At 44.0% G+C, this 9,228-nt stretch overlaps 1 protein-coding gene across 3 annotated transcripts in view; it reads left to right on the forward strand.

Moving 5' to 3' along the window:
• The window catches only part of LOC133359160 (uncharacterized), a 195,292-nt gene extending 187,355 nt beyond the window's left edge, over window positions 1–7,937 (forward strand). For 2 of the 3 annotated variants that reach the window (XM_061577563.1, XM_061577565.1), the window contains 4 exons: window positions 310–425; window positions 2,043–2,153; window positions 3,771–3,824; window positions 6,841–7,937. In XM_061577563.1, coding sequence (XP_061433547.1) covers window positions 310–425; window positions 2,043–2,153; window positions 3,771–3,824; window positions 6,841–6,974 — 415 coding nt within the window. In that variant the 3' untranslated portion in view covers window positions 6,975–7,937. The remainder of the gene's footprint in view (window positions 1–309; window positions 426–2,042; window positions 2,154–3,770; window positions 3,825–6,840) is intronic. The other variant, XM_061577564.1, reaches the window with a different exon arrangement.
• The last annotated feature ends 1,291 nt before the right edge of the window (window positions 7,938–9,228 follow it).

Consider the following 9,228-nt stretch of genomic DNA (forward strand, 5'->3'; position numbering starts at 1 on the left):
GTGTGCATCAATAGGTGCAAGTTTAATTGTTGCTTCATTTAGTCATTGACTATGCTTCTTAGAATGCACGCCTAAAGCAGTCGTTTCATGTAAACTTGAGCTAATGCGCAAATCATCTCCAAGAGAGGAATTGCAACACATTCTATTTAACATGAATCATTTTCATTCGCTTTGGCATTTACAGTATTGATTTAAACCAACATGTATTGTTCATATGTGTTAATGGGAATGGTCATGTGTGTCAGGCAGAATAAGCTATTTGGAATCATCATGGTGGTAATAACATTGTGGGGTGGCATTTATTTACAGCTTTGACCATTCTACGGTAAAGGCCCTGCAAACTATATGGAACAAGTTGAATGCCGTCCTTTCAGTGGAGAAGAGACTTCTTGCCAAAGCGGCTTTTCTTCGTGCAGGGGGACCAGGTGTGTACCAATATTTCTCATATTTACCAATTTGTCAAATTAGACGTTTTAGAAAGACAGCTCCTAGACTGGAATCAACTTAAAAGGGTCTCTCCAGCAGGGCGTGGCACGTACAGCAAGCATACTGATGGGTAGTTAACTGTTACAGAAAAGCCATCCACAAACCATTCCAGGAATGCATCCAGCCTCTGTACAATTATTTTTGTTTATCAATATTTTTCTAGATTTCATTGCAGCCAAACGTCAGGCCCCAGTGTATCTGTTGATGCCTCTGGCATCATGTGACAGCCATGCCTTGAAAACCAGTTCACTAAGCTGCTCAAGTAAATTAGTACAGGATGCCCATTGGTTGTTTAATCACCCTAACCCCTTTCTATTTGGTGTTGTTATACTTAACTCGCCAGTGCAATGCTTAGCTCTTTCGAGCACTTAGACGTTTCCTCAGGGGAATTCAATATACAATTCACGTTTTACACTATTACAAATATCTGCATTAAATGTAAGTATATCAAGTGTAGAATTACTAAACGAGATGTTTTATCTTAATACTTAAATTGGTGTAGGCAACACGACGATTAATACTCTATTTTTGAATTAGGCCATATAATGATCTGAACAAATGTGTTGGGTGGTGGAGGGTTATGACACATTTATAAATAACGAGATCTGCCCCAAAAATCTATATTATGAAATGTGTGTTGTTAAGACACATCACCTCCTAACACAGCCAAAGGAATTGCATTGTCACGTGTATAAGCTTTAAGGTGTCAATTATTATTGTTACAACTCACTGGTGAATTGACCAACACTCCTCACTACCAAATTTAGCAATTAGATACAATGTTTCATTTGAAACTGCTTCAAACATCAACTTGACGATGCAGGAAGTCAAGATAACAATCCAGGAAGTCATAATTTCTCACTTTAAGATCATGCTTATCCCTCACATTAACATAGCCACTTCCGTGCCCTTGTTTAGGAGGCCGCTCTTCTGTCTTACAGTTACATGCTAATTTCTCACATTAACATCACTAGCCACAGCCACTTCTTTATAACCCTTGAGCTACACCCAATTCAAATCTTTTAAAACAGTCTTCCTCAGCAGCAGACTATGCTTTCCCACCTGATGACGGACGCTTATGTTGCGCCCAAAACGTCGTGATTTATTTTATTTTATACCTACGTGATTTTACCGAAAGAACCATAGAGTATGGATTCCTGCAGTCACGAAAGCTTCCAATCAAGCCATAACACTTATTGAAGAAACCAGATGAGGTGGCACAGTTACTCTTAACTCCCTGGAGTGGTGTGTTACTTCCTGAATCTTGTCTTGATGATGTTGGACATAGTTTAAAATAAAATATCATATCGAATCGCTAAATTTGGTTGGAAGTATTTTTTTTCAACTTATCGGTGAGTTGAAACAATTATGATTTATGTGTTAAACACTTGTACAAGTGATGAGTAATTTATTTGGCAGTATCTGGTGATGGACGGTTCATATAACAGATTTGGTCACATCATTGTGGCCTAACCCAAAAATGTTATAATGGCAATTAGATATTTTATCCTTTACCAAGAGCACCTTGCATAACCACGCTCTATTCCCATTTTCAGAACTGTTCAAGGAAATGCAAAAGTGCCTACAAAGTGATGCTGTGGAAAACGGACTTTTGGAAGTGATGATGGACATTTATACACTGATGATGGATTTTACTTTCACATCGAGTAAGTGATACTTGTTCTGCCTGTTGTCATCTCTGCCGGAAGGATGTATACACACCACCATGCTCCCATATTAGCCAATTTAGGCATAGGTCAGGGGATATTTAACTTCCAGATCACCATCTGCGCACTGCTTGGCAAAAAGTCGAGAGATGCATGGTTGTAGTTTTTAGTCTTGCCTTTTCAACAGTTATCTTTTTTTGAGTGAACGTGTTTTATATGACTCTGATTTTATGCATGTTTACCTTTACAGCCTTCACTCTTTGTATTCAACAATGTCCTGTATTTATTTTAATTGGTTATCATGACTGAAGTGCAGTCATAATGCCACGTAATATATGGTTGTTGTTCAAACTAGTTGAGCCATGAGTTGCTCATGTGGGTCTCCTTCAAAGCAGTCTCCGCCCCCACTCATGTGTAGTGAGTCATTTCGGAGACCCTAATAATAGGAGGCACATACTTTTATTATACACTTAAACACTTATGTTCATACACGGTATAACTACAGATGGGTCAGGACAGCCGGCACGCTGCCTGACCCATGACGCCTGACCCACGACGCCGAGGAGACGAAGACGTAGCACGGCGGGTTCCATTCCAAACGACAGCCTCAATCCCGCCTCGGGACCTCCCTTTTATGCCCCCCAGCGTGGCCTGGCTCCGCCCTCGGCCACGCCCCCTTCTGGAAACTACCAGAAGGTTATTGGCTATACCCCACGTGTCCCCTCTGACACCTTTGCCCTACATCCCTTACCTCGGCCTATCACGTGTCCTGTTGGCCGACCGGGCTGTTACGCCCTCAGATGTTCCTCTCTGCCAGCAACCAGCGCTGCTCACCCTAGTGACCCATTCCATGACATTGCATGCTCTGCTACACCCACAATTCTCCTCTCTGTCAGTAACCAGCACTATGCGCCGTAGCGACCCATTCTATGTCACTACACAGGCATCACTTCCAGCCGTCGCGTAGCTTCCAGGCTCCGTGCTGGCAGCTCCCAGCCCAAGTCTCTCAGTGGCCTCATCATATTGCTTTCATGTCCTCTGTGTCCTTATGGTGAGCTCCTTTCAAGGATAAGTTTACCTTAGGCAACACCAAGATGGCAATGAATGCTGCTAGTAAGCAGGGTGTGCGAGGGCTGCGATGTTGTAGGGAGCAAAAGAGCATTGCGCACGCTCGTCTGTGCGAGCTGCCATACTGACGTGGAGGAGGCCACGGTGCCTCCCTCTTTGGAGTGCACCGCCTGCGTTTCAGTCGGGGAGAGGATACGCGGTGGTGGGTACCAGGGACCCAACCTTGACTTGGCACAAAGCACATTGCGTTTCTCTTATTTCACCGCACACACTGAGTGGAATGAACCTCACATGTCATTAGCCAATCTGAGATGGTCAATACTTCCCAATTCCTGTTCCTACCTTACTCTAATTATGCAAAATATTCATTTACAGTGACTGACTTTATGCATTTACATAATAAGGCCGTAATACATCTATATATAGAAATTATCAAATCCATTTATTATTAACAATTCGCTACTTTAAAAATGCATGAAGAAAGCAGTAAAAATACAAATAATGTCAGGCGGGGAGAAATACTCAGTTCATTTTGTTTTGCCATTTCAGTTCAAGCACATCATGAAAATGAAGATACGTTTCCAGAACCTGAAGAAATTAAAGGTATTTTTCATGCTCTAGCTGCACTGTTCACTAGCCTTTAAGCCATTTTTATTGCAGTTACGGAACACAGTACCAACAGCCTCTATGTTGTCTAAGGGAAATTGGATAACAATTGTTAATTAGGTATCAGGTTGTTGCAAGTGATTAGAGCTATGCCACCTCCAGAAAATATTCTTGATGATATGATGTAGTCTATACTTAGATCATTCTTCAGTCGGCTCTGATAATGTAGCTGCATGACTCTGTGAACTGGCTCAGTGACAAGAACACAGCCCAGCAGCCATGCGCCGGACCCACTGGTGTCATCGGACTTCACCAAACAGGCTGCTTCCCAATGGCAATGGCGTGGGGAGGCCTAATAATTAGATTACCACCTTCATCAAGAGCCATAATCTCTACACTGCTGGATGAATAACTCTCCACGCCGTCACCATCCCACATGGTCCTGTGATGCCACAATCTTCCACGCTCCTGCATATGACCTGATACCACTCAATACTCTCAGCAAGGTTATCTCCTTTGGCTGCTGTTCTGTCACCAGTCTCGTCCAGTGTCTATAATTTGTATTTGTTCTCTGATCCACGTGTTCCTGTGTCAGTGTTATTCCAAGCATAATCATTCACATCGTTGCGGATAATATAAGTAGAAAATAGATGAGCAGATAATGTTTCCTTCATATATCTGTTTCCACTTAAAAAATACTTTTTTTCATCTAGTTTTATCTTTGTATTCTTCACACTGCAAATGATTGTGTCAAACTATAGGATCAATTTCTTAAAGAGGGGTTTATTACCTATAAAATGTAGCAGTTCACAAGCACTGATTGAAGCAAGTCTCACTTTATAGACGAGACACTATGTCAAACCAAGTTCAGCGTTTGCTTTAACTTAATCAGTGCTGTACTCCCAGAATGTCACGTGGCTTATGTGTTGTGTAAGACTTTGTTTAAGTAGAGAGACGGATATGAAGCGTACTGTTTGCTTATCTATTTTGTCTAAGCTAAATGCATTTGAGCAGATTTTTATGTATTTAATGTCCAAAAGATCTACCAAAAAACTATCCTTAGTATGAATGACATGGCAATGCATGTTCCAAATACGTTTAGCCCAGAAAACTGTATGACAAAAGCCACTGATCCAGGTTGACCAAAAGGGACTATTTTTTGCAAACATGCTATCTCCTCAAATACACAGTCTCATTGCTATCAGGAGTGAACATGAAATCAGCATGCGTGGATGTTAAGTGAATGTTTTATTGATGGAATGTGATATATAAATGGCGTAGGGAGGTCTTCATCCAGCAGTGGATTGATCGTGGCTGATAATGACGATATTGAAAGACGTAAGTGCGTATTTCGAATAAGTTATTGTTGGGGACTTTTTAACGGGTTACCGGACAGGAACCCTAATAAAGGGGCAGCTCTTTCACAGGGGCAGTGCCTCATTGTGGGGGGTACCTGCCATGGCTCCAGCATACATTTTTGCTGCCACTGGCCACATGTAGGTTGGCAAAACATATCTAGTTTAAAAAAAATGGTGTTTATTATAAATATATCCTGATATATTTTACTGAATGACACCAGAGCTAAAACAATGCATACCTTCCAAGCCAGCTCAGAACAGATTATCCCGAACAGCTTGTGCAAAGCGTGACCATTTTTGAGTTTCAGACTTCACCAGAACGGTGGTAGACATCTTCTAGTGACCGTGTACGCTTATAGCAGCAGCAGCAACCCGCTCACCCACAGAACAACAAAGCATGAGATACATCAAGGCACCGTGCTGACACCAGCAGTGCACTCTCAACAGAGGTGCTGGCATGAGGGCTGCCCTGCTGTGTTCTGGCAATGAGTTATCAGTCATGATTACAGGGTGTACAGCTGAGCTTCCTAGTGCAAGGGATCATTTGTGTAATTTCAAATTTGTAAAATTAACACATTTCATCCCAATTATGTATTTTAATAACTGGAATTCTATGTTTCATTCCAACAAATGGTTAAGTTTTTTAATGGCTTGTACTTCATAATGACTTTCACAGCATTGGCATAATTGTGCATAGCTCATATTACTCATGCTGTACAACAGTTTGACAACCACCAATCTAAAGGAATATGAGCGACCGTATAACCCCATTTCCAAGACAGGCATGGCTAGCGATAGCTGTGCCCATTGGAGAGCATGCCCACATTACCTATTGAGAGCAGTGGAAATACGTAACACGGTATAGGCTATGCTGTAAAGTTATTGCTGCGTTGTAGATATATGTAACTGTTTTCTTTCCCATGGGTGTGCAAGCGTGGTGCAGTCATACATTGTGCGTTTCACAAATTATTAAGCGTGCATTTACCGCACCGACATTGCATCCTTGACCTACGCCGCGTGCAGTAATGCTGCTGTGTGATGTGGCAGAGGCTCTTCAAGTCATGCATGTGCAGTAACAGCCGTATCTGATTTAAATGTCTACGATCAAGTCACCCTCAATGCACCCAATCTCATCGGATCTCGGACGTTTAACAGGCTTGAGCCTGGTTAGTATTCTGGTGGGAGACTACCTGGAAATATGCCAGATGATGTAGACTTGGGTTGTAAGGTGATTAGGAGATAGCAGTACATCAATAGACAGTTAAATCCATCTGTGCAGAGCTTTAGGCATTACTTCCCTGTATGTATGGGTTATCTGCAGGTATTCTGGTTTCTTCTCAAATGTTAAACAGCCATTAACAGAATTGGCTAAACATCAAAATGCAGGACTTTTCTAAAAACGTCTTAATACTCAGCTTTTCCTATGTGCATGGAGGACATTGTAGTTATTTGCTGCAAAACAAAACTGCCATCATTTTTATTATAATAGCATTTTGAAGTTATGCAGTGGAAATAAAATGTAAACATTTTGGCTGATACTTCCTGCTCACAACACACATTCGAGTGCACACCATTGTCTCCAACCAGTCTTCAAATGCACGACACGTCTGGATGTGCTGTGATTCATTAACAACAAGTACATCTCCGTTTTTCAGCTCGGAAAAGGCGTCATGTGTTTAAAGACATTCTCCGCCGAGTGCCAAGACCATCACGACGCAGGCACCACGGCGCACCCTCAAGGACGGGCACAGATGGCGTTATCGGAGGAACGCATACTCAGAGTGAATGAAACTAATTCTTGTTGACCACGCTTAATAACTATTTGCTCCTATAATGAGCCAAGAATGTGTCCCGCGTGTGACGTCACTCCACATGGACCAGCCCCCCTCATTAATAATCATGAGCAGTTAATGTCACTCCACATCGAACAGCCCCCCTCATTAATAATCATGAGCAGTTAACGTCACTCCACATCGAACAGCCCCCCTCATTAATAATCATGAACAGGTGACGTCCTCCAAATGGACACAACCCCTCCATTAATAATAATTAGCGGGTGACGTCTCTCCATATGGGGGGGCAAGGCACCTCCTCCCCCCTCCTCAGCGTTAACTTACAACCCTCACTCCAAAGGCAGAACCCTCACGTCACGCAATCTCCGTAACGCTGTTGAGACATAGAAGTAAAAGGGCGTCATGATGAACAAGGATTTATAACCTTTAAATGAAATAATTCTGTGTCACCGCGGCCGTACAAAATACACACGAATTTATGGAATGAATATCACGTCGCGGTCTGCTTTTCACTTGCAAGTTCCAGATTTACTGCAATACACCCGTCCTTTGACGGGCAAAAGGCTAGTTAATATTAATCACTTAACAGCCATTGCTTAATATTAATTACTTAAGCATTGCTATGTAGCTTTATTTGCACAATTCTCTCAGTTTTTAAACTAAACTTGTATTTACCAGGTAAAGCCCGCGGAGCTATTGCCTTCTTTTCAGAGTTGATCTAGCCACGCATCGTAGCAGCCACAATCTCAATGCACGTTTCTAAATATGAAGGGCCATACCGTAGTCCTCATATAATTATCCACATGACCGCAGGGACAACATACAATTTCTGTCAGGATCAGGATCGAATCCATGTGCTCCTGCATACCAGGCCGAGGGAAATAACATCACCACCGCGTGATTGTGCTTTCATTTGAATGAAGCCACTTATGTAATAGATATTCCAATATATTATGACACATGCAGATGTTACATGTAAATGTCCATTCAATGTGTATGCAAATACAATAAAACATGATTAATCTGTGGTGATATGGTGGACGGGTTTCGCCCATCCTAGAATCTGTGGCGTACTGTGGGAATAACTTATACGGTTCCCAAACCTATACAATTTTTTTGAGTTTCCAGCACAACTCCAAAAATCCGTGAAAATTTAACGGATGTTAGTCATGTTTAGTCACCTGGCGAAAAACTCCAAAATCCGTGTATATTTCATTTTAGGAGTTACTGAACAACAATTAATGCCACATTGCAGCGTGAGCTCACAGCATGTGCTACAGCTGCCGGGTGCTTGTAAGCCATGCAGCGAGAGTGTGTGATGCCGCCGCCGCGAAGCCGCTCGGCGGGCGCCCCATCTACGACCTCGCCACCACCAAGCGACAGGGCCGACCCCGCTTACCCCTCACCGCCCCCCACATAAACACACCCTCACACATTTCCCCCCCCCATAGAGCTCCGAGGGGAGGTCACCTGGCCGGCAGGTTTTCACCCGAAAGCCCTCGAAGGGATAATCTTCACGGTTTCCTGCGGCCAGGGAATTGGGTGACCTCCCCCGATGCTAATTCGCACCGCGGCGCTGTGACCTGGGTTGAGATTGTATGGTCACGGCGGAGGGCTGTCCAGCCACCACGGTTGAAACGCACCCCCACACACACGTATCGGCAAGGCAGGCAGGGGTCCACAGCCACGAACGAAGGGGAAGCCAAGGGGGGTGGCTGATTGGCGTGGCAGGTGTGCGCGGCGACCGCCGCCGTGCAGCAGACCGCGGCGAGCCTGTGTTACGGAAACCGCATTCGATTAGCATAGCAAAGGTGCCCGTGGACCACCGCCGGCGCCGCAATCGGCGGGGGACCCATTGTTAGGGAAACTGGGAATGCGGCTGAACGGACGCGGCGACCTGATTGGCCGAGAGGGTCCTCGGGTCGAAGTTCTTTGATGTAGGTTAAGGATAAAGGGAGGGCACAGAGGGGTAAAGTGTTCTCTTGCTCCAAAAGTCAGCCCTCGGGACGGTCTCCAGCTCGGCCACTCAAACGTCCGTGTGACGCGTCGAGGTGAGCGGCGAGGACGAGACCAACGGAGCGCCGTGCGCATCTAACCATGAGTAAGAGGTAAAAGAGTATTGGGATTGAGGCTAGAAAAACCAAACCTGCTGTGAGAGCCTATCAAATTAGATAAATCGGGTACAGACCCTTGGGCGATAGTATAGGCCTGCCTTGCCGATCTCTACTGACCCAACAGTGAATCCCAGTC

This window comes from Lethenteron reissneri, chromosome 64 (assembly GCF_015708825.2).
Source record: "Lethenteron reissneri isolate LAM-NWPU_2019-01 chromosome 64, ASM1570882v1, whole genome shotgun sequence".
In the NCBI taxonomy this organism is placed as follows: Eukaryota; Metazoa; Chordata; class Hyperoartia; order Petromyzontiformes; family Petromyzontidae; genus Lethenteron; species Lethenteron reissneri.